The sequence below is a fragment of the Drosophila montana genome, unplaced genomic scaffold, assembly GCF_035044405.1.
Source record: "Drosophila montana isolate Dmon_TW-CO22-7 unplaced genomic scaffold, ASM3504440v1 contig_1_1, whole genome shotgun sequence".
Taxonomy (NCBI): Eukaryota; Metazoa; Arthropoda; class Insecta; order Diptera; family Drosophilidae; genus Drosophila; species Drosophila montana.
In genome coordinates, this window is record NW_026996920.1 from 1,886,109 (window position 1) to 1,912,309 (window position 26,201).

At 39.8% G+C, this 26,201-nt stretch overlaps 1 protein-coding gene across 5 annotated transcripts; it reads left to right on the plus strand.

Moving 5' to 3' along the window:
• Nucleotides 1-278: 278 nt before the first annotated feature.
• On the plus strand, nt 279-22,634 carry dac (dachshund). Of its 5 annotated transcripts, XM_064679339.1 has the most exons (11): nt 279-666; nt 1,568-2,717; nt 4,348-4,374; nt 10,520-10,677; nt 12,493-12,897; nt 12,970-13,239; nt 13,330-13,860; nt 13,989-14,072; nt 18,871-19,068; nt 19,224-19,613; nt 21,423-22,634. In XM_064679339.1, the coding sequence occupies exons 2-11, from the start codon at nt 1,660-1,662 to the stop codon at nt 21,554-21,556; spliced, it is 3,255 nt and encodes a 1,084-aa protein (XP_064535409.1). In that variant the 5' UTR covers nt 279-666; nt 1,568-1,659; the 3' UTR covers nt 21,557-22,634. The 5 variants fall into 5 exon arrangements, with proteins under 5 accessions (XP_064535409.1, XP_064535413.1, XP_064535410.1 ...); XM_064679340.1 differs by lacking the exon at nt 279-666 and having other exon boundaries at nt 1,345-2,717; nt 10,541-10,677; XM_064679338.1 differs by lacking the exon at nt 279-666 and having other exon boundaries at nt 1,347-2,717.
• The last annotated feature ends 3,567 nt before the right edge of the window (nt 22,635-26,201 follow it).

Below are 26,201 nucleotides of genomic sequence, written 5' to 3' on the forward strand. Positions count from 1 at the left end.
AGAGGTAACTATTGTATACCACTCCCACTTTTTGTTTGTATTGGTGTACAATTCAAACAGCAACGCATTCGTATACATATCGTTTCGGGTTTTGCACAATCGCAGATACACACACATACACACACACAGGCACACATACATCGGATTGCGTACATGTATATGTAACGTAGATGGGGCTGCAGCTACTACTGCTGGCGCTGCGGACGCCGAGGCTTGGTTCGAACACTGGAAACTGGCAACGAAACGAAACACATTTGGCTCGCCTTTCATTACGAATTTGTCATTCGTAAGCAAAGGTAATGCAATAAAAGTTTTGCGCGCGCATTTCCATTTTCAACTCTCGCGACATCGTTGACGAAAATGTACCTCGGTACATAACGGAGCGCCAGCGCCACATGGTGTGGGTGTATAAAAAAAATAACATTCGATTCGTGTGTGTGTGCTCGCTCGCTCTCGCTTTCTCTCTCTGTCTATCGCGTAACAGCGGCTTTACCAATTAATGTGTCTTTGTGTGTGGGAGTTTGTGCGAGTGACTGACGATTCCCTTTCGAATGCAATTCGTTTCGTTGATTTCTTGCAGTCTCAGTTGTCGTCGTAGTCCTCTCGTGTGCTGCTCGTGGCCTCAGCGGCAGCAAATGGCCCCAACAGCTCAGTGACGCGCCGTCGGTACGGTAACGAGTAACGGTTACGTGCTCTCCCTCGCCCAATTGGCGTTTTGCTGAGTCGGTGTTGATTTGCATTCTGATTTGTGAAAAGATGATAAAATCATTTTATTGAAAATTTATGAAAACGCATCTCAAATTCGGTTGGATTGTAAATGTAATAAAAAAAGTTAATTAAAACTAAAAAGTATTTTGCAAATATAAAAAGTGCGTAAAATTTTAAATTAAAAAAAGATTAAATAGGTAATTTTCTGGCGAGGACAGAAGGACTTAAAGCCAAACTCTGAGCAAATAAATGACATTGACTTGGAAAAACAAACAATATATTATATTTCAATATTAGCTCATAAAAGGTCATATTTTGTGGCATGTGTTTTCAGATAACAGGATGAAATATGTGCAAAAAATTTGCTTTGACTCAGCCAAATAAACTGCAACAAAATAATTACTAAATTTATTTTTTGCTAACTTGTGAAAATCAAATTTTAAGATATAATTTGTAATGTTTTAAATATTATTTGTTTTTGTGATAACTTATGTGCTTTTGAAATACATATTAATTTGGTCATCAATAATTTCGAACATTATTCAGATTCTAAATTGCTTTTCAACAACCAAATTGTATAGTTTATTAGGATTTTTTACATAAAAAACCGCATATTCATTAATTGTACGCTTTCGTAGTAGCAAGAATATCAAGATGTCCAAATTGAATGCGAACTTCAGCAAAAGCTAATATACACGAACACATGCGTATTTTATTTGTATCTCGAATGGTCATCAGATAAAAATTATAATAGCTACACAGTTTTAAGGTTTTGAAAAACGTCAAAACTCCAAAAAATAATTAAAAACGAATTAAACGTTCATTAATTATGTACCACGCGTGCGTTGATTCTTTTTAGTGAGCTCAAAGACAGGTTAACGCGCTATTTAACAAAAATAATACTGAAAGAGAGAAACCGCAAAACAAAAATTTGTTAGCCAATGACGAAGCATGGATTCTGTCAATGTCAATAGCCAATCCGTGACAAGTGAATTCAGTGAGCAACAACAACCCGATGAACGGTCGATGAACAACAACAATACAACAGCAATTAACAACAATCACAGCAACCAAAGCAGCTACGGCAACTGCAACATAAGTGCACACAAGCTCCTGGTCAGCGGCAACATGAACACGACGGCGATGCTGATGCATCACCAGCAGCAACAGCAGGCGGCAGCAGCGGCCGCCGCAGCAGCAGCAGCCCAACAACAACAACAGCAGCAGCAGCAACAGCAGCAGCAGCAGCAACATCAGCAACAGCAACAGAATGGTTGCCGCGACGGCAGCAACAGCTCGCGCGGAGCCGGAGACGAACGGCCAAATGGACGCAGCTCACATACGGGCAATGGACGCGGCTCCAGCTGCTCGCCAGCCAGCAGTCCCACGCGGCATGGCAGCGCTGTCAGCCCAGTGAGCTCCCTGAACCATTCGATGATGGCGCAAATGGCCCAGCAACAACAACAACAGCAGCAGCAGCAGCAGCAGCAGCAACATCATCAGCTAAGTCCGCCGCCGCATGTCGCCGGAGCGCTGGGCACGGGACTGGCGCCACGCATGCCGCACGGCTTGCCGCCGCACTCGCTGGGTCTGCTCAACTCGCTGCAGATGATGCACCACGCGTCGCCCTTGGAGCTGATGGCCGCGGCGCATCATCATGTGCCACCTCGTTCGTACAACTCGCCGCCGCCCATCTCGACCTCGGATCCCAGCGCCAATGAGTGCAAGCTGGTGGAGTATCGCGGCCAGAAGGTGGCCGCCTTTATAATCAGCAATGAGACAATGCTGTGCCTGCCGCAGGCTTTTGAGCTCTTCCTCAAGCACCTGGTCGGGGGACTGCACACGGTGTACACTAAACTGAAGCGACTGGACATTGTGCCGCTCGTGTGCAATGTGGAGCAGGTGCGCATATTGCGTGGCCTGGGCGCCATCCAGCCGGGCGTCAATCGCTGCAAGCTGCTCAGCTGTAAGGACTTTGATGTGCTCTACAGAGACTGCACCACTGCCAGGTACGAATGCGAATACGAAATTGTTAAATTTTGCCTATTTCCTGTTCGAGTTCCGCCTCCCGTTGCGTGAGACAATCACCTCCCCACGCTCCTCACGTCCCCCTCACCATATACACTTCACACAACTGCCTACTCCTTAGCTGGGGGATAGAGAAACGCATTCGCTGTGCAAATAGTTTTTGGAATCGGAGTAACGATATCGATTGACTTCTGGCCACCGACTCGCGCAACTAATCAAGAAACTTTACTCTGATGACATTTGGCGGAAATACGCAATGCAAACGGTATCGCAGCCCCGCCCAATCGCCCTCCGCCCAATCGAAACTCTACGCCCAACTGACAGCAGTTGCACCTAGTTGCACCTTTGCAGCCAATTGTTAACTAACAGCGCACATCACAGTTGCGTAAATTTGTGAGCGATTCTAACAATAGTTTGCGAACAGTTTTCTACTCTTGTCCTCTTGTTCTCTTGTTGTAGCTGCAGCAAAAAACAGAAAACATAAAACATTCGACGCGTGCGGTGCCTTGTCAAAGCATTTCCGTTCGATTATAAACAACAGCAGCAACAACCAAACATTGCCTTAACCCAGATACTACCAGCATGTGCATGCCCTATGCAATAAGTATGGGGCTATTTTTTAACGTTTGGCTAAACATTGCACATTTATCGAGGAATAACATTGATCTACACTCAATGCTAAAGGATAAAACTCTTCAAATCTCTAATTTTTCAAAATTTCTATCTTTTACCTATTTAGTTAGACAACAGTTTTTCCATCACGTATGTTTTCTGGTGCCATCCACCTTGAGTTTTCAAGCATGAATATGCATTTTCATATGTTTCGCACTGCCATCAAAACGGTCAGAAATAAGACAACACATTTAATTGGACAGTTTTTTGGTTTCACCGTGTTCTCTGCCTGTCCGAGACAGAAACCACGGGAATCGCAATGAAAAACCATATAGTTAATTATGGAAACAGTGCTCCAAAGTGCACATGCGCTGAGCCCAGTGCCAAGGGCCGAGTCCCGAGTCCCGTGTCCCGAGTCCCGGGCCAGAGTGCGCTCAACCAATTGAAGAACAGTTAAAAATGCGGTTAAACCTATTATTAGCCCCGAAAGAACTGCGTAAAATTGAAACAACTAAAGAATTGGGCGCTGACAGAGGCACAACGAGCCAGCCGAGTCCACAAACTGACCAAAAAGGGTAAAGCCAAAATGCTGCAAGTCCATAAACCGCTAAAGGCAGTTGCCAGTTGGCTGTTGGCAGTTTTATAGAGCCTGGCTGTCTGGTTCTGGGGCCGGAGCACAGGGCCGGGGCAGGTTGCACCCCATTGCGTTTATTTTCTGTGAGCTAGGGTAATTATAAAGTGTAGTTGTTGCTGCTTGCGCTGGCTTGGGCCGAGGGCCGAGGGCAGAGGCGTGTGCATTTTCACACCCGCTCGCCCGCCATGTGTACATAAAATGAAACATAATTCCAAAGTTTTTTTTTTTTATTATTAGGTTGCTTTCCGTTTATTTTGTTCTTCTTCTGTTTTTTGTCGAAGCTTACACACAACAACGTTTTACAATTGTTTTTTATATTAGTACGATACTTCACTTGTCTCTTGTTCTTCTCTTTTTAATTGCAGATGCCTATCGATCAAGCCGCCAGAGAGGTAAACACACAAGTATAATAAAAAACTATGGCAATCTGTTGAAATAATCGAAATCAATCGTACAAGAGATGTGCGTTCTGTGTGCACTTGAGAGTTTTTAGAGCGAAAAAATTTGTTATTAAATTAATTGCATAATGCGGAAATGGGCCGAGCCCGCGTCCGCGTCAGGCGGAAGTGTTAGGACCTTCAAATTAAACAAATAGAGCGTGTCAATGTGCTTTTTTTTCTTCATTTTTTTTTTTTTTTGTTAATAAGGATAACGTGAACAGATGTCGTTCCAGTTGAGAAAGAGTATGGCAGTAGTCGGTGGTTTAGTTAAAATGCTAAAAAAAAGAAAGTTTTGGAACATGTCTTTATTTTTCACTCTAAAATACTCTTGAGCTCATCCGTTTTTGTTATTTTGCAATACTTTTTATTATATTTGTTTGCCTTTTTGTCGAGGCTTTATTGTAATACATTTTTCTTTAATTTTTTCTGCCCTGCTTAGAAACACACCAAGACTATTGAGACCGGAAATTTATTCACACTCCCTTAGTCAGCCAGGCAGTCCGTCAGTTGCGAGTCCATCACTCCATCAGTCCATCAGTCAGTCAGTCAGTTTGTCAGTTGTTTCAATCGATTGATTTGCCAATGCGCTGGGTACTGCTCCGGCAAATTGATATTGAATTTGATCTCATGTGACGGTTAGCTGTCTCCTTGCTCGCCGCATTGACCAAAACGCCGTTTAGAGTCGCGCGGCATCCACAAAGTGACTTTTGAGGCGGGGCCACATTTGCTTGGGGATCAATGCAACGTGCTTTATCCGGTTTGATGGGCACACCTTTTGACTAAATTAGATTTGCTTGGCATCGACAATATTACATCCATGTAAGCTTAAGGAATGGCAAAAGATTGATTTCATCATTTCCAGACAAAAACAGAAATTGTTCTTTCTCAAAGCAAAGGACAATATAAAACCTAATATATAACTGTTAACGTGTGCTGAAAAGTGTAATTAGCGAAAATATTTACTACTAATGACTGCACACTAATTGTGACAGCTAATTAACGTAATATATGAATTTATATGAAAATCTCTTAAATTTGCCGGTCTATAATTTATGGTTTATTGTGAAAACCAACCAATCACCTACAAAATACAACCTTTCGAATTCAGAAGAAATTCACAAGCTAGAAAAGAAACCAAAATGTAGAGCCCAACTTGGAGATACCCTAACTCCAATAAAGCGTACTCTTCCTACAGCTTAACATTGCTGAAATTCATTCTTAAATAACTTCCAATATTTTGATCTTTATCTTTATATAATTTCCTAGATAAGCTAATACGTTAGGCCTGGGACTAGATATTTCTTGATTTTGATAAAATGAAAGATGCTATCAGATATATATTCAAACTTTTTCTGCTGACTTACAGCTACAGATGTTTCTGCAAGTTCAATATACCAGTTTCGCCCATGGGAACAGGGTATACAAATAATACGTTTATGAATTAAATCTTAATATATAAATTTTCCCGTTTCGCTGTCTGTGAGATGTAAGTTTCAGTCTACTGTTGTTGATGATTGCGATTTGCATTTCTCAAATGCGACTTAATTGAGTGTAACAAAAAAACAAAAACAAAAACAAAAGCAACATTGTTGTTAGTATAAATGAAGCAACAATAGATCAATTTATTTTTATAATAAATAATTACAGCGCCACCAAAAACACAGAAAAAAAAAACTTAATAATAAAAAGAAGGAAAATGCGGCTAATATTCTCTTAGCATCGCGAGCACTTGCAAGCGAGGCGACTCAACTGACAGGGTACATGGCAGAGGACGGCGGAGGCTCGGTGAATGTCTGAGTCTGAATAGCAGCGAGCTGAGCAGTTTGTAAGAAACACGACACCCGACGACGTAGCATGCTTGTAATTCAGTATGCGAACTAAATGAGTTATTAGCACGCCAATTGAAAATTGAAGTCAACAAAAATCATCAACGGCAACAAGAAAAGCGACTAGCCTCGAGCTACGCGCACTCGCTGGACTGTGAGAGAAACAAAATTGTAAAAAATTGTAGGCAAGCCTAGAAATAGCCAGCCGAAATCCTTAATTAGAGCTACCAGCCTGTATTTTGTTTATATATATGTGCTCCACAAAAGGGGCTGCAAAACCTGGGTGGCCCTAGTTCGACTCTCTCTGAAAATGATAAGTGATTCGATTAATTTGGCAAACTAATAGTTGACTTATTGCCAAGGAAAATTGTAAGCTTTTGTGTCTGCAGCTGTAGCTGAATTTCTATCATTTTATTCAAATGCATTTCCATGCCAGTGATATTATGAATGTTGGCAATTGGCAAAAAAATAAGACCACAACTAGTGCAATTTGTTTTTTTATGCGGCACTTTGTATTCTCCACTGGCCACAATTCGCTGAGCTCGAGCCCACAATTAGTGTTGTGTATCTGTCCCCTTTTCCGTATGCATTCTTGGAGGCACAGCTACATGTGAATGGCATGTCATTTGTGCATTTGCATGTCGATTTACAATGAATTCCCAGTTGGACAGGCATTGAAACTGAGCTTGATTGTTGCGTAAGGAACTTCATGGAAATTCTAATGCTAAACGTGAACTGTCTTTGGGCTATTGTCGTTGGAGAAATTTGAGTCGACTTCAAAAGGCCACGGCTTCTTCTGAGAAATCCAGTCCAGAGTCTTGGTTCAAAGTCAAACACCAATAGGAGCCGCAAAATCCATTTCAATCGCATATTCAATTAAAGCCGCAGCCCCAGCATTGCATAATTGAAATATGGAAATTTGCGCTGGCGCTTAATTGGTAGCTGGCCACGTTCCATTGATTCCACAGCAATCAAACGCTCGAATGTGAGGTGGCAACGCAGCAATAAATTTAATTGATTTGCCAATTTGAAAACGACAAATGCACTTGCAACAAGAAGTGTGAGATCTCTGACCGACTCGCTGTTCTGCCCGTGGAAGCTCTGACAAATGTTGGCAACGCCCAGCAGTTTAGGCAATTGCAATTGCAATCCCAGTCGCAAATGCAGTTGCAGTTGCAATTGCAGTTGCCGTTTGCAGCAATGTTTTTGGTCTCATGCGAATAACCTGCCAAGTCGCGCATTTAGCGCAGTTTTTCGAGCCGTTCGAGCCAGGACTCGAACGGTTCGACGGCGAGTGCCACAATTCAATGTTTAACAGATCGGCTATCCCTTGATTATTGAAATACACTCGGCGAAACACAGCTGCAAACTGGTTCGCTCTGGCAGCTAAACGCCCTCCGAGCAAATTGCTGAAGTTATAAGTAGCCACTGCGAACCTGTTTGCATCGTGTACAGCATGCTTTTGTTGTTTCTTCCTGACTAGACGTTTGTTTTCACATATATACATATAAACATATATATATATAGGTTTTATTTCAAGTGAGGCGCTGCACTTAAATTGGGTTAAAACCGCAGTCAAGTGCATAGTCAAAAATTGTTTTATCTTCAGCTCAAGCTGGCAGCACATAACGCTTCTCTTTCCTGATCTGTATCAGTCGACTCGAGATAGCCCTGCTCGTATCTGCAGCTAGATGCAGTTTTCTTTCACACTTAGGGTCTCATTAGGCTCATTATATCAAATGGGAACAATTGCCCAAAAACAGAGTTTTTATGTGAACAAATTTTAATTTCTCGGGATTTTTTATGATAAATTACATATATATAAAAATACAATCGTGTGGAATATATTTTGGAAATAATTTAGTTGCTTTATGACTCCACTCTGGACATGACTTCTCTTTGTGCCGGCTTACAAAGTGAACACGATTATATTCATATGCTGACATTACTAAGAATCCTTCGACGCTTTTAAAGCTAGAAAGTTTCAATATATTCTCGTTTATCCCATATATGTCTCTCATATTCTATCAGCGATCGTGCTCCTCCTGGCGGGACCACGCCCTCACAGCTACAATAATCAATAGTTCCTAGCTTGAAAGTCACTTACCAAATAGTCAAGAGAATTCAATTCTGTTCACTGAGAACGAAATATTGTGCAGTCGGTTGTACCCGACGGCTTTCATACTAGTTTTTCGTATTTGTTCACAAAGTGAATAGAGTATATAAGTCCGCGTGTCTGTATGAACAGCGCGCTATTGAAGCTGGGGACTCGAAATTCGGAATATATACTCGTGCCAGAAAAAGTGTTAAGATCGAGCAAATGTATATCTTTCACATTTTTAGAGTAAGTTGATCATTTTGGAATACAGAAAAATGTATACTCCTCTTAAGGGTAATAAGACACATGGGAAATGGATATAGCTTTGTACATTTTGCTGGTAGCTTGTTTTAATCTGTTATTCTTTGGGCTATGAATGAGTTTTTGCGCCAGACTTTAACGTTTTTTCTAAAAAAAATATAATACATTTTGGGTATGAGATGTTTTTGGAAGATTTTAATATATTTTTTTACTCAATATAGCTGCAATTCTTAATTCGATAAACTCTTATAAATAACAATGTTTTGGAAAACAAGAATATTGCCAACGAACTTTAGCATATTCAGCTATGTGGGGGGAAAAATAATATGATAAAATAAATGAGGCAAAGGTTAGACAAAAATGAATTAGTTTAAGTTAAGTTTAAATGGATTCAAAATGAGTGGGTAGATCATGTGGCATGGTTTAAGTCTTTTCATTGTCACTCTAGAAAGCCAATTTCGGCTTGTCGGTTGAGCTGCAAAGTTGTTTTTTGGAATTTTTGCCTATTTACAGCACAATACATGTATTGTAACGTTGCGAACCGTGCAATCTTATCCGCGGAGTATACAAATGACACATTTCAAGGAAAACGAAAAGTAAAAAGACAAATGTATGCACTTTCAATCTCGGCAGACAGTTGCCCGAAAGAACTTTTCCAATGGCAGTTAGTATGAAGCATCCGCTTATCGTTGGCCCTGTTTGCAAGGTCCAAGCAGAGTGTTGCTTCGAGATGTTGTTGTTTGCTCGAGCTGTCTCTTTCTCCTAGTTTTAATAAATTCATTAGCTTGACTGACACAACCAGATGGGACGCATGTTTTGCACGTCAGTGACGCGTACGGCATCCGTTTGGGCCCAAAAACACTTTCGCTGATGACGTTTGGGCTTTTGATTTTTTATTAGCCAGAAGCGTGGCTAATAAGTGCCTCGCATCGGTAGTTGGTGGCTTTCTTTACATGACCCGCGTGGCCGAGTCTACAATCGGTATGTGCTTTGTTATTATGCTGCACAATTAAATCTCGAGCTGGATCTTACATTCAAATATTGATATTTATTGTTGAAATAACTGTAAATATTTGCAATCGCTGTATGAGTGCAACTCTATCAGGGAGCACCTGGGCCCACGCACAATTATAAATTGTTCAATCTGTGCCCACATTGCTACCTCAGTTTATTTGCCCTGCTGTTTGCCACAGGTAAACATCAGGTAGGAATGCTTTTTTTTTTTTAATTTGGGTAATTGTTTAATTGTTGTTGTCTGCTGCTGCTGCTGCTGCTGCTGCTGCGCCCATGTGTTTTGTAGATAGTTGAGAATCTGACTCCACGTTTAGTCTCTATTTGCATCTAGTTTCTGAGTATTTGCGGCAGACGCAGTTTTATATTTGTTTTTTTATCTGCATCACTTGTTTGTCATGAGTGCCTGCTGTGCAAACTTGTTTATGGCTTTTGGTAACTAATCTTGCATACGTCAAGTATTTGCACAAGGCTTATTTAAATATTTTTGAAACAAATAATAGCATTTGCTGGTAAAAATCGCTTAGAAATAGTTTTTTCTTTTCTAGATCATTTAGTTTCTGATAGCAGATAATTAAAATGGGGGCATTTCAGTAGCAAATCAGTAGCAATGAAACAAGTGAAACTATATCAAACTAGAGTTGAACCGGTGACTTCACGCTTCTAAGTCCGACGCCACACAGGCTCGTACACGAATTTATATATTAATAATAAAACCAAATAGTTGTTAGTGCTCCTAGAAACTCTCAAGCTATTTTGAACATAACCGTGCAGCACAATACAGCCAACCATTATCCCAGTGAGTGCAATGCTATTGTTCTCATATTCCACGTCGTCTGGTGTGTGCTACAGCTGCTTTATACTGATACCAAGCCAATTGTCATTGCTTTCAACCCAACAGTAACTCTCTGCAATTCCGCAGTTCCAGACCGGGTAGACCGCCGAAACGTGGCCCTGTTGGCCTATCGCTGCCGCCCTCGCATCTCACACAGCATCCGCAGCTGAAGAAGCATCGCCTGGACAACGGTGACTATGCCTATGAGAATGGCCATATTAGTGGTAAGTAAAGAAAGTCATTATCTTTAGTAGTATCTGTATTTAGTTGCTGCTCGTGCATATGTCGTTGCTTTCCCAGCCAATTTCAGGGCGTTCGAATTTAATATCTGTTATGGCCGTCGGCAGCGCCATAATCACGATCCACAAGCACAAGCGAACAAATCGATTGGCAATTGCCAAACGCACTTGAAATGGTAATAAAATCATTTGGATCGCAACCAACTCGCTCTGGGGATCTGTTTCACTACTCGTTTTCACTACTCGTGCAGCCAATTGAAAGTCGCAAGAAAAAACTGAAGAAAAATTGTGATTTGTGGATGCCTTGATTATAACTTTGCCGAACGGATACAGATACACAATGCGCAATTGTTTCGTTTTACCTACAACTTTTCTGCACGTTTCCAACTCTCAGTTGCCAGTTGCCAGTTGCCAGTTGGCAGTTCCCAGCTCCAAGTTCAGATAAATGCCCATTTGTCCAAGGCAAGCAATCAAATCGAAAACGTTCCGACTCGCCACTGTGATTTGTACAGGAAATCGCATTTAAGAGAGTTACAAAGAGACTTCGGACTTCGACTTATGACTGTTGCTGCTGCTGCTCGAATTGTGTTTTCGAGTTTCATGTCTGTATGCGGAGGCATTGTAATTATTTTAAGTTCTTCGAGATACTTGCCCTCTAAGGTAACGCGCGCACAATTAATTGATTTTTACATATTGAGTCTCTATGAATTCCTGAAGTATCTGACAAGTTCGACCACGCCCCATTTTATTAATGTGTCTGAACCAACGCACAATATCAGACACATATATCAAAAAGATCTCATGCTTTTTCTTAAGAACCATGCGCCGTCGGCGCCTCTTTATGGAGAACTCGAAATAGATGTTTGCCAAGTCATTCAATCCCTACAAGCCAGCTGGGAAATACTGAGTGAATTATGGGGCGTTGATTTTTGAGTGATATTGCACTATTCCCATAGATATGACCAACGAATGCAACTGTATTTGTTAGTTAATTGCATTTAAGCATTTTAAGCGTCAAAACTATTCTGTGTTTCCCATCTATGCAGTTAATTTACACTGTAAATATTGTGTACGTGATGAGCTATGTAATATACACTGCAGAAATAAAGTCTTTGCAACTAAATTAATTAAACTATTTTTACGAAATTCGACATAGTCCGTCTTTTTGCTTCAGTCCAATCTGCCGGCTGGCTAAGCGTATATTGTATGTTCTTAATTTGTGTCAGTCGCGTTGATATTGCCATGTCCGCCTGCCGCCAGTGTGTCCCACTCCTACGTCTCCTTGTTTCCATACAAACATGTCTACAAATATTTTATCAGCATCAGACAACTATGTACATATATCATATTGCTTTCACAGATAAGATATCCCTCACAAGCCGATAACCGATCACTAAAATAGCTTCCAATCGGTCGGAAATGTAAAAAATCAAGATGACAAAAAACAGCTATATCTCTATTATATTTGAACGATTTACGGCTGTCGATCTGTGAAAGTAGCCAGGTTTAGCTAGAAATTGACCGAATTTTCCACTTTGGCCCACCTCGTGTTTACTCGGATCCTTGGTCCTTTAACAGATCAAGTGAGATCGAGATTATTTTGTAATTTCTTTCCATCAAAATAATATTTATTTGGCCTGTTCTCTCCCATCCCTGAAATGTATGTATACATAAACAGAAGCCAAACGATGCTCGAACTTTTTTTTCGAGCTCTTGCAAATAAGTCGAAACTCTTAAAATTGTAAAAAGAAAGGAGGAGTGTTTACATATATATTCGATGTTGCTTGTATGATGTTGCAGATATAAATCGTATGGAAAAGTCGCCGCTGTTGGCCAACGGCTATAATCCTCCGCCCATTAACCACATGGCCTTTATGCAAATTAATGCCCATCATCCTGGCGCGGCGGCTCTCATGTCGCCTGGCATGCCTCCACACGGTCTCCACGCCCGTCCAGAGAGTCAAATGCTGAAGGCGGCTGCTCAAAATGCTGGCATGTCGGCTGCCAATATGGATGCACTGGCCCGCTCAGGCATCTGGGAGAACTGCCGTGCCGCCTACGAGGACATAGTAAAGCACTTAGAGCGCCTGCGCGAAGAGCGCACGGATGAGAGACAGCAGGCCATATGCGCCGGTGGAGTTGACCGATGCGGCAGTATTGTGAACGAGCGGGAGTTGAAGCCCAGGGATCTTAGCTCGCGCAATTGTAAGGAGAATAGATGGACAGTGGCTGGAGAGGCAAGTGCTGATAAGTTGTTTCGATTTGCGTACCCTGCAGGCTCCCCCACGCGCCAAAGTCCAGTTCTCAACTTGAGCAAGTCCGGCGGGAACACGGACCATGGCGGCAGCAACTGCGACGCCGGCAGCGACCGCAGCGATTGTCTTTCGGCAGCGCCATCGCCGCGTGGGTCGCGCAGCCTAGACGAAGGCAGCCGCAGCGTTGGCGGCGGTCCCATAATTGGCGTCGAGGACGACGAGGAGGAAGAGAATCTGAGCGACGAGAACCAATCCGAAGTCGATGAACGCTGCTTGGCAAAAGACGACGAGGGTGAGTAAACTTTGCCTTTGCGATAAACAATAACGTTTACAAAGTCTGACTGGCTGACTGACTCCGACTGCTTTGTATGTCTTTTAACAGACTTGAGTGACACGGAGCGTGATAATCTATCCACGGGTTCGGCGGCCGCTACCGCCGCCGCTGCTGCAGCTGCTGCTCACTTGCATCAACATGCTGCAGCCGCCACACACCATCATCCGGGACAAGCGCATCATCTCGGCGTGGTTGGCCAGCACGGATCACCGACGGCTGATGTAGCCGCCGCCGCAGCACTGCAGCATCAGCGCGCCCTGAATTACTCCCAGCTAGCGGCTGCTGCTGCCGTGGCCAATGGTGCGGCAGGCGCCGCCGCCGGAGCGGCAGCAGCTAATGGGCCTTCACCCGCCGTGGGTGGGGCATTGACGCCTAATGAGGCGTTGTTGGTGGCTTCCAATGATGGAACTGCGGCCGCTGCACTGGCTGGCGGGTTGGCTCTGGGTCCGCTCGGCCTCGATGCTCATGCCGTTGTGCCCGCAAGCTCCACGGAAACGTTGCTGAGGAACATACAAAGTCTTCTGAAGGTGGCCGCAGACAATGCCAGGCAGCAGGAACGGCAGATCAGCTATGAGAAAGGTAAGTTGACGGATAGCTATAATCTTTTTTCATATGCAAAGTAAATCGTGTTGTATGTGACCGGAAATAATTTTCGACTCCTCTCTTTCGTTTTCCTTTCTCTTTTTCTCTTTATGCGCTCTCCACAGCCGAGCTTAAGATGGACATACTACGCGAACGCGAGGTTAAAGATTCCCTGGAACGTCAGCTTGTCGACGAGCGCAAACTACGTGGTAAGTTTAAAACTACTGTTTGAATTAATCGATGACGTATTCCATAAGAAACTGAAAAAGTTATAGGTGTTATAAGTACTTATCGGATCGGAAAATATACATTCCCTAATCGATTGTACAGAACAATTTGTATATCCCGTTCACACGTTATACTCACAATGAATATTGCCGGTCTCTGGTTAGAACAAGGTGCTTTTTAATTTATTGTGAATAATAGTTGAATTGGAATTTTTTTTTTCAAATTGTAGGTGTTCAAATTTTAAATCAATGAATGAAGTAATGGATTTTCCACAAGTTGTACAATAAGACTAATCTTAGTCAAATCAGAACATAAAATTCAATGCCATTTCCAGTCTATGATAATATATAGATAGATACAAAAAAATCTTCTTGGGTGCACAAAAAAATAAGAAATAAATATTTGCATGAAATTTGCTAAAATTAACTAGAATCTCAAAATTGGCAGCAGGTCGCACATTGTTGTTTGCAAATTATGTTTAGATTGCTTCCCGCCGACATACATATTAAATGATGTGTTTTTTATTATTTATTTTATATAATTTATTAAAAATGCTATTATTTGCATAACTAAGGTGTTTTATAAACATTTTAATAATTCACACAAAATGAAATTAATGTTTTGGAATGCAATTTTTAGTAAAGCAATGTACCTGGGCAAATAGCTTCACAGTTCGCAGTTCAATGACTTAAAACAGGTTATCCGCCAAATTGATGACAAAATACAGATTTGTTAGAGTTCGATATTCCCATTTCAGTTTTAAGCACATTAGTTCTAAAAGTGTGTGAACAAATAATACACAAAACGATTTAATAATTTAAATTTCTTTAAAGTTGATCCCCTTATTAAAGCTGACAAACAAAAATAAAATATAAACAGCGATCTAGTCGGGAGTGCCCGATTAGAAGATACCCTGAACCCAGCGGCGAGCTGCCTAAGATTCTTTAATACAAAATACACTAAACATTCCACAAACTACAAAAAATACATTTTTAAATGACTTCTGTTCATTGTTAAAAAATCATATAATTTTAAAATTTTAAAAATGTTTGGGGATCGGGAAACCTTTTCCCGTTTCTGGTACCTTACCAGAAGAGTTAAATATTCTAGATATTTTTGAACTATACAAGAGCTTATTTTAGGAGGTCGGGTATGACTCGTTTTGCCTATTACAAACATTTGAACAAACCTGTTATACCCTTTTTAGCCATATTTGTATAACCCTGTCGCCAGCCGTATTTCTCGAGCAGGTCGACGCTCAGACACCTCAACTACACAGGTTGAAATGCTTTTCCGACAAACTGTGACCTCCACTTAGCCCAAATTGTGCTCTCTTCGCCCTAAAAGGAAGCTTTCTAGCTTTTACCATTTAATCTGTGAGTTGGTCACCAATCAGTCAGTCAGTCAGTCAGTTGGGACAAACAGTGCTTTGTATATGTATACACACAAATATAGATAACTAGTTTATGTCTATTCATAATTTCATATAAATTCTCCCCAATATTTGAGTTAGCACCAATCCCTTTTCACGATGAACCAGGCCTTCTGCGAGCTGTTCCCAGCGCTGCAGTGAGTAGAGTGCCTATGCCAGCTCCAATCGTGTGCGCTTAATGTAAACTGACTCAAATGACAATGACACCTGATATGTCGACTGCCTCACTCTTCCGCACTGCTCGTCTTTCTCTGTCGGCGCTCTGGTGGTCGTTCTGGTTGTCGCCGGACTCAAAATAGGCTTTAAGTCCGAAGCTGCCGTTCTGTTTCGTTCTTTGCTGTACCGGGACCTTTTCAAGAGAAATCACAATTCAAATGAATTTAATATCATTTCATTATTTAGTTACACTCGAGCGATTGGCAAAAAGTAGCAACTCCGACGTAACATCGACGCTACGGCGACGACGATGACGACAACGTCGACGACGACGACGACGCCACATCATTAGACGAAGATGCCTGAAAGGGGTTGTGGGGGCTGGGGGCTTTGAGTTTGGAATTCGAGTTGCTTTTGGTTACAGACAAAAAGTTTTACTTGACGCACACACAAAGATCTTTTAATTGGTTGTTATTATGTTTATGATGACTCCAAAAGACTAAAAGGGTTGTCGAATCGTGGGTGTGAGCGTCTCTAGACAAACGTTAAGGGTGAGTTGGCAATGTGTCAGCGTGGACAGCCACATTTTTGCATTACATTGATTGTAATTCATATTTGAAACAAGAAACCGTTCCGCCAATTACTATGGGGCCCATTAAATATCATACGTCCATATCATGCATTTAGAGTAGAGAGTAGATGTGTGGGAGAGTACAAAAAATATCTAAAAGTACGCATTACCATTTGCTGGTACCATACCAAGGCAAAAACTACATTACTAACAATTGTTAGTACGTTTAACTACTAATAGTATGACTTCTGTGTGGTCCACTTCTTGGTCGCTTTCAAATTTACGACGCCGACACTTACGAATTGGTAAACGCCAATTTAGCTACCGAAATTGTTAGCTCTGAACTGTAATTGTGTTCAGTTTTTCTTTATACCATGCATACGCTGAAAATAAGAAATAAGTAAAAAATAATTGCAAGGATCGGTATTTCCTAAAGCCACCAAAGATCTGTACGAGAAATGTTTATTCGACTAATTAACACTCTTATTGCTCTGTAAACAGAGTATTCTGCAGTCAGTTGTACCCGACCGCAAAAATCTCTCTCACGCTGTGTTTTAGTTCTGTTCTCATTTGCCATTCCTTTCTGATATTCGCATTCAGAGTAGCGCACATAAATCTGTTAATGAAACTGCATTTATGCATGTCGGAGCCACCAGAAATGTGTTTGGGGCCGGGCAACATTCAGATTATGACCACAACTATGCAAAAGCCACACAGGCATCTAATTGCCCATAATAATAAAGCAAGCGATAAATATCTTAAGGTTGTCGAACATGCCAAAAAGCGGCAATTGCAGGGAGAGAACGAGTGCAACAGAGCAACACACACAATTTTGCACATTCGGTCTTTGAGCATTGCCGGTCCCATTGGCTAATAAGTCGAATTCAATGTGAATTCGATACACCCTTTAAATGGCTGCAGCCACGGTTGACTGAGTTGATCAGTGTTCATTGATGACGATCGTGCTTGAATCAGTTTCTGTTTCTATGATATAACTGCCGCCAAATCAGAATCAGCAAGCGCAATCGCGTCCACACCCACGCGGGCGGATACGCAATTGAGGATCCGTCAGTTCTTGGGGTTCTACCTTTTTCTCAATTATCTGTAAGCAGCATCAATGCCAGAACAGCAAACCCTCGATTTCTATTTAACAAGAGTGTTCTAGTTGAAAGAGATCGACTCGGAGATACCCATTACCCAATCTGTAAAAGTGTTTCCCGAATGAATGCACATTGCAAGCCATATAAGCTACTAATCTGAAACGTTTATTGAAGTTTCCTTTCGAGCACTAAGATCAAGAGTCACACAATCAAGAGCCAGTATAATTTAACCAGAATATTGTTGCTTATTGCAGTTAAAGAGAGAGACAATTTAAATGAAACATTATTAATATGAGCAAATAGAGCGGTAATGAGTTTCTTAGCTAGTTAGTTTAATTATTGCGCGGCAACAGGGACAATGGGACCGATAATGTGTTAGTCCCGATATAAAGCGGTCACACGGGTAAATAACCTGGGCAAGAGTTCAGTGGACATGGCACTAGTCAATTGGTAATTAGCAGATTGTGTGGGGGACGGGTTTGAGGTGAATGCGTAGACTCGTGGTGGCCATTAGAGGGGGTCTCTAATGACAGAAGTTGGCTCGAAATTTCACTTGCACTTTCAACATTATTCAATTGATTCCAGAGGCGACGGGTAATTTCTTCTATATATCTAAATATAGACAAAAGCGAAAAAGGGGCCGTTGCTTGCTTTATATTATTTCTTTTTTAGATCGAAATAAACTGTTTTTAGCCGTAAAATGTACACTGTTAAACATGAACAAAAAAGAGCGTGAAGTCAACCAACCGTGATTTTAGTTTTAAGTAACCTTGACTTTGCGGATTCCCTCAAAGCACTTGATGCAAGGCTCACTTAAAAATTTTAATTAAAATTAATATTATAATAAAGGTAATAATAATTATAATTATAATAAATATATAATTATTATGTTATTTTACTAACTTTGGCTAACATGAGAGTCTACACAGGGAATTCGTGCAAAGATTTTTGCTGTTTTGTTTGACTGGGTCGGTTAGAGAACTCCTCCAGTCCGTTTGTGCGTCTCGGAAACTCGAAAAGCTATAAATTATCAATATATATTACCCTCCGCAGAAGGAGTTCATTATCTTTGTCGATATATTGCGCCATTCCAATAATATTTGGAAAAAAAAAAGATTTTGATATATTTTATTTAATCATAACTCAAATATTATAAAAGCTTGATAGAATAAACCGAGCGCTTAGATTTTCGTTTAGAATAAACAGATCTCAAATATTTCACTTTTTATAACTCCCCTCATTGTCAAAAAAATATATAAAAAAATATTTTATCATGGTATTTACAGTTGTTTAATCATAATATAAGAAACGTATGTGCATACGCAATTCGAGCTTATTTTAAACTTTCAATATTCTCTCCGATTCCCCCAAAATATATAATTACGAGATATATCAGTTAATGTATAGTGTTGCCCTCTAGGTATATATATAAATATGAAAATTATCGAACTGTAGAGAGATTGGGATGTTGAATATGATTCTGATTGTTTCTCCGATTTTCTTTTTTTAACATTTTATAGTGCTCTACCAGAAACGGTTCAGACGCGAGCGCAAGATTCGTATCCGGTATCAACAACAGTTGGGCGATGAGAGCAGCAAAGGCAACACAAGCTCGAATGCCAACAACGTCACCTGCAGCGAGGCAGAGCTGTGTGCAGGCAGCGCCGCCGATGGCAAATGCAGCAATATTAGCAGCGAAGGTGCTGAGGCGCTAAAAGGTAAGTGCTAAGGCAAAAGCAGAGGCGACCACAAAGCATGGCTAACAATATCCCATCTTCCCCACCGCCTTTCGCTTTCGGATCTCTCGATCCCCCCTGCGCCCAACGCTTTGATAACCAACACAGCGCCCTCTGTTTTATTTTTAACTCCATAGATACTGACTGCGGCAGTCGTGGCGGCAGTGATAAGTCTGAGAAGTCCTTAAGCTCCTCATGTGACGTGACCAGTCAAACGGTCCAGGCGGCATCCGCCACACATTCGGATCCCCCTACCCACTTTAAACGCGAGCCGCACTCCGATCACGAAGGCTCCATGGAGCGCCAACAGTGCAGCAGCGCTGTCCGCGATAATGAAGCGCGCTGCTCCAGTCGTGATCGCGAGGACCAACCACCCATTGCTGCTTCTGTTACCACCGCCGCTGAGGGCAGCTTGGCAGCAGCCGCTGTCGCTGCAGCTACAGCTGCTACTGGCAACGGAAAGGCTACTTGGAGCTATCCAGGCATCGATCTGATGGCCACTGGCGCCTTCTGGCAAAATTATTCGGGTGAGTTGAAATACAAGAATTCCGTCCTGATAAGTCCTTGCATTTTTAAGAGGGGTCATCCGTGAATGCCCGCCACCACTTATTGCTAGCTTAAAAGCTGAGCTGGCATTTTTCCGACGCGAATCTTCTTACGAGTGTACTAAAAAATCTTCAGTCACTTCAGTATAGTTGCGTAAATTGCATTTATAGGCACAGACGGACAGATAAAATAAACAGACAATGCACAAATCGATATACTCCTTTCCTTCGTTAGCCAGAATTCCTTACAAAAAAGAACTGAAAGATAACAAGATGCCGATAATAAAATACCGATGCAGACTTTTAATTCCGCATCTAATTAGTTTCTGAGAGACATGAGTTTTCGTTCAACTCTTCATACAGCATTAAAGTCCATGTTAGTAAAAATAATAATTTCATAATAATCCACCTTATTGTTATTAAGAAAACCAACAATTTTCTCATTCAAATGCTGACTTTGGCGTTGATATTTTCAAAATCTAAGGAAACCCAATAAGACACCGCAAATAACCGAACACATATTATTTTTTCTTGTGTTTATTGAGCCGAACCTTTAATCGGAACAGTTGTTTGTTTTTGACAAATTGTTTGGATACATGTTACATGTTACACTGCTCCAGTCGGAAGTGTCCGACTAAAAGATACCATGAATACAGCGCCAAGCTGCCAAAGAAACATTCTGCCTTTCTTTGATCATAAAGACCTCGCTTGCTGCGTTAGTTAATGTAGGGGCTCTCAAAACCATGGGAAATGCCTTCTGTGTTAGCCTAATTAAATATTTCGGGAATAAATATAAATGATTATTAATTTTAGCAGCATCAGATAAAGGTATCCAAAAAGTAAAATATTCTGTGTATACTATACGAGAGCCTACATACTAAATGTGGTGTCTCTTTCTTATAAGCTCAGATATGTGCTCAAAATAAATGAAGTTTATTTTGATTCTATACGATTTCCGGAAAACCAGGCTAGCTATCGATGACTTCAAATAAATTTCATCTTATTGTGCTATAGGTAGTTCTGACTAGTATGAAAAACCACGTTTACGAAGTGAACCTAAATACAGAGCGTTGGTGGTTTTTACCAAACGTGAATCAAGCTAACATTAATGGCAGCCCTGAATAAGTTAGAGCAATAATAAATACGATCTCTGACAAGTTTAATCAAAATATTGTTAAAACTGATAAATTCGCATAACGCACAGACAATAGACATTTAAACAGCGAATCAGCTCTGATGACTCTGATGCTTTGTTGTGCTTTAAGCTTATCGGACCAGAATTGTGATCAAACTAGTTAAAAAAACTTGATCTGCATTCAATATTCAATAATCTACATTAGAAATAAATATCAAGCTTTGAGGGCTTGCGGACCTGTTTCCCAAGCAAAGGGGTTGTTTTTAAAAAAAATTAGGGCAAGTTTTAGAAAATGTGCAAAAGAAGTGTAAAATGGTTGTGTGCAGATGTAATTGGTGTGTGGAAGGAAGCTTTTCCGTTCCCATAAAGTATATATGTATATTCTTGCTGATCACCAATTGCCGAGTCGTTCTAGTTAAATCCGTCTGTTTGTTTCTTCTTCTGTCTGTATGTATCTTACAATGTGTGATGTGTCTTTAGAGAACATAGGAGATATAGCAAATCACCGCTGACCCGCTTAATGATGAAAAACTCTTAAGAACAAGGCTAGAAGTTTTCTTTAAAAGGAGCTTTATTCATATAAATGATTAATTTAAGGTTAAGAAACTTAGTTGATAATTTTCCATCATGCTTTATCCTTACAATTGTTTTTAAAGAATCCCTCGCACAGGAGCTGGAAATGGAGCGCAAAACACGTGCAGCGAATGCTGAGCGCGATGTGAAAAGTCCTTTGTCGGAGAGGCCGACGGCATATTACAAGAACTCGGTGCTCTTTGGAAGTGCCAACTAAGCTTCTAATGCGGTCAGCTTTTGCCAAAGGCGACAAGGATATTTGATCTCAAAGTGCAATCCAGGTGGCGGCATTGAGAAGTGCGCGTCTTGTGAGCGCGGCCGGACCAAAATGCAGAACTCCAACATTTTAGAGCAATCTTATGTATATACATATATATATATTTTAAGAATTTAAACCAGTTATGAATATTGAGAATGTTCGTGCGAAAAGCGTTGGAACGGCTATTTGTAGATACTTTTAAATAGCGAAAATAAATTACTTCCGATACCAAGATATAAAGCATAGATATAACCCAGTTGAATGCTTTAGATTTATGGATAGCTACTAGCATTTTGTATATAGGCATGTAAAGGCTTTTAAAAGTAGTGCAGGGCTGCCTTTATTGGCTTCTACTAGTTGACATATTTAGCATTGAGAATCAAGCCACACATTTTATCATAGCTTCGAACTACAAAAGCTTAATATATAGTTTGTTATACGTACCTATGTATGTATAAATATTTTAAAAGGCGCTTTCTAGTGTTTTAAATAGGTATTAAAATATTGGTACTGGCGCGAGTAAGCTGGAGTTAATTTGTTTTAATTTATTTATTAGCTTAGAAACGCATTAAGCTATATTTAGCTATATTTTATAAAGTAAACACTTCAAGTATTTCACATGCTTACCCATTAAACCATATACAATTTAAAGTAATAATAATATATAAATTAATATAGATAATTAGACATAAATACACTCTTAATTGAAAAATGTGTTATAAACTCGACATTAAATATATATTTTAACGCTTCATATGCTATTATATATATACTAAAAATATAAACATTACATTAAATTTAGTCACAATAGTCACTAAACATAATATTTAAAAGATAATACTATACATTGAAACAATAGTGTTAACTAATTGTGCAACATTTGTCGCTCGCTGCAAAAATATACAAATTATTACAATAAATACCATTTAAATAATGCAGAAAAAATACAGAAAATCAGCAACCAGAGAAAAGCAACCCTAACAAAAAGTGAAGTTTAACAGTAATACATAATAAATTATTATTGCAAATGCATAAACGCACTATTTTGTTTTAATTGGAAGGCAGTCAACTGGTTTCGACTGTCGCAGTTGGCTTTAACTTTGATGTTTTATTTATGTGGGGCACCATCTAAAAGAAGAAGGGGCTTTTAGGTGCATGTTTTGAATTGCGTTTTAATTGGGTTCAGATTATTAAGCGACTTAGGAGCTTTATTTATTTAATACAAGTTTAGACAGTTATTAAAAACGTCTTCTGAAAAGGCATGCTGAAGATTAAATACCCTTAAAGTTGTGCTGTAGATGTGGTGCTCATAGTAGTCAGCAAGGAAAATATAAAAGATACTAAAAACAATAAATACTGTAGATCGCTAACTTATTATTTTAAGAAAATAACACTACATTCCACACGTACCAATGGAGACTCTTCAAAGTTCTTCAAGTTGTTATTATTGTTAAATCCGCATCTCACTATTTAACTGCTTCTGTATACTTACCTTCTCAGTCTACCCTTGTTACCTTTTTGCCAAGGCCATAAAATCATCAGCCATTCTAGCCAAATCCGTTCCTAGAATGCGCTTGACAGAAGCATTTTTCAACAAATGCCTGCAATGACAATGGCTCCGGCATACAGAAATTGAGCTACGGTTGATAAATAAAAATCTGCTGATTCAAGAACTACATTATATTTCATTCATTTCATTCACTCATCATATGTACCATGAACCGGACCTTACAGGGGATTATTTGAATAAAAAATGCCGTACCTAAGCCACATTCACATTCCAAAACAGACTATTTTTTTTCTTACTTGAAAGTTTTATTTCAAAATTCGTAGCAATAAATAAATTGAATATTATTATGGGTTCACAGCTTTGGGAAACCAGGTTCGCGAACCGAACATTAGACCGAGGCATTGGTTTAAACCATGAACCGAGGCGGTGTTTGTTGGATAAAAATAGTATTAAATACCAAAATAGATGTTCTTTGAAACAAATTGCACAGTTGGCAGTTGGATTCATGCTGGTATCAGAATCAAAAATTGTTTATTGATTGCAATGCCAAGCACATAGAAGCACGGGTCTTGACTTGTAAATCCCAAAGGCAAACAGTTGTACGGAATCATTAACAGCCGAAGCAATAAGATGGATTGTGTATCGTTGAGTATGCCTACATACTGAAGCAGCAGATACACGGCAGCATCCAGACTTAATCAATTTTGCAATCTCTACGTAACCAGGATATTGCTAAATCACTGTCATATCTGTAATCCTGTGTTATTTAATTTTCCATTTCACCCCCAAGTCATTGGGTAGAAGACGATACCACATTCCTGCATATTAAGGCACTTGTACTAGCGAACGTTTGAGTGCCCCAATTGAGATGGAGCAAAAAGAGAAAATTCAGTCTAATTTTTAAATAAATCTAGCTTATCTTACCACAGAACCACTGAAATATCAGACTGAATAAGTCTTAAGGGTAGTCTAAAAACAAATTAAAACCATACTACTTCCTGGTTATGGTATGTATATTTAAATACACAAGTTTTTCTAAACTAGCAAACTGTGCTGGGCTCAATATTTGATAGTAAAAGTATGGAGACTGAAAATCTCCTTCTGTACGTTACATATTTTAAAACAAATTGAGCATAAAATTCATATTGAGATACTTTACGTGAACATGTACCAAAATTGTTGACCATAGCCTAAAGGTTACCAGGATGCTTACGGCAAAGTCTCAAAAAATACAAACCGATATTATCTTTGTCTATTTCAGAGAAGGGGAAAGTTGTCGATATTTTAAAAACAAAACTTAGTCTGCGCCTTTCAAATGAGAAACTTCATTCATTTAATGTTCTTATTTTAAATAGTCTATTAGATCTGCCCTTTCATACATCGATCAGATTGACTCGACCGTTGACGCTGATCAAGAATGGATAAATCTTGATGATGTATATATATAAATAAAGCCTCGCTATGTTTTTAGTTTTGGTAAAAACCATCAATTTAAAACTGCATTAGGAATGATCAATCGAAAATGGAGTTATTTTTCAATAAATGAATGAGTTGAAATGTAGGCATAAAGAGGGCGCGCTTGCTAACAACATACTTTCTAGTTACATTGGGTGCGGTATTGAAAATACTTAAAGCTCTGATCATAATGTGTCCTCTGCACTTTAAGCAAAAAATAGAGAAAACGTTTGAATTACGCTGGCAAATTTTAATTTAGAGTTTAATTAAATGCAGCCGCACAAAACGAGCGTGTTCGATCAACCGTGGCAGAAAGATAAACCAACATTAACTGCGTGGCACGTTTATACAGACGGACAAATCGGCAAACGATCTCACGGTTAGAGGATCAGACTGAACAGTTATCGATCCAAAAATGCTTTGCTTGATGATTTATGCGTCTGGCGTGGCTTAAGGGATCAGCCAAATCGCAAGCGTAAGTTTCACTGAATGCCAGATTTGCGCAGAGAAAAAACGAACCAAAGGAGCACAACAAAAACAAAACTACGTATTGTAATTATACTTATTGGTAAATTATATTTAATTTACAGTTAAACGATCACGTATGCGCGCCAAATGCTCCGATATACAAAATATTATCAGCCCCAAAAATACCTTTTGCTTGACCTCAATTATCGATTTAACTTTATTATTGGTTTAGATTTGGACTCTTTGATTTGGCACGGTCGTGGTCCGGACGTATCGTGTCGATCACCATGCAAAAAGTTCAAATTAAATGGAATGCTTTTGATTATCGGGATTGATGTTATGAACGGCGACAGTGTGATACTTGGGGCACATGTCGCTGGCATTTGGGGGCAGGTCGCTCAGTTCTCGTTAATTTCTCTTGGGCAACGTGCAACGTTTAGCTAATTGCGGGTTTCTCGTCGCTTGTCAGTCCCTCAAATATTTTGGCAATCATATTTAGTTTTTATTTCATTTCCCTTTCAGTTCTTTATCTCGCTTTGACTTAGCCGTCCTCTAACTGTGGTGTTGTGAAGTATTTTAATGTGAAATCGGCAAGCAATAAAGAAATGTACTCTGAAAAGTAATGACAATATTAGATACATACATATATTGTAGAAGTATTGTAAAGAGGGAACAATAAGATAAAATACACTGAAGCTATTTGGCTTATTATATAGGTTCTTTAGATATATGCTATGGTTGAGCATATGGATACATTTGGATACATTTATATTTCGAAAGACAAAAATGCTATTTATACTAATGCCCGATTTTTTATTTTGTTAACTTTTTGCTAAAGCAATCCAATATTTACAGGATTCTTATTAAACTTTGTTAAAAGCATTTAGAATATACAGATATAGACACGGAAAATCAATTTTTGACATACTGTCCCCACAGGAGCCAAGCGATATGAGAGTCCGATATTGATAGCATATGCTTATATTTTAGAAGTATGGTAAAGCTTGTGAATGGTTATTTAATTTAAGATATATTTTAGAATAGAGTCGTTTTTCATTAAGGTACTTTATTTTTGCTTTATCGTTTCTTAGGAAGTAATTTAAATTAAGGGTAGGAGTTAGTAAGGGTAAGGAGTTAGTTATTATACTTTTGACATATCAGCAAAGTTTT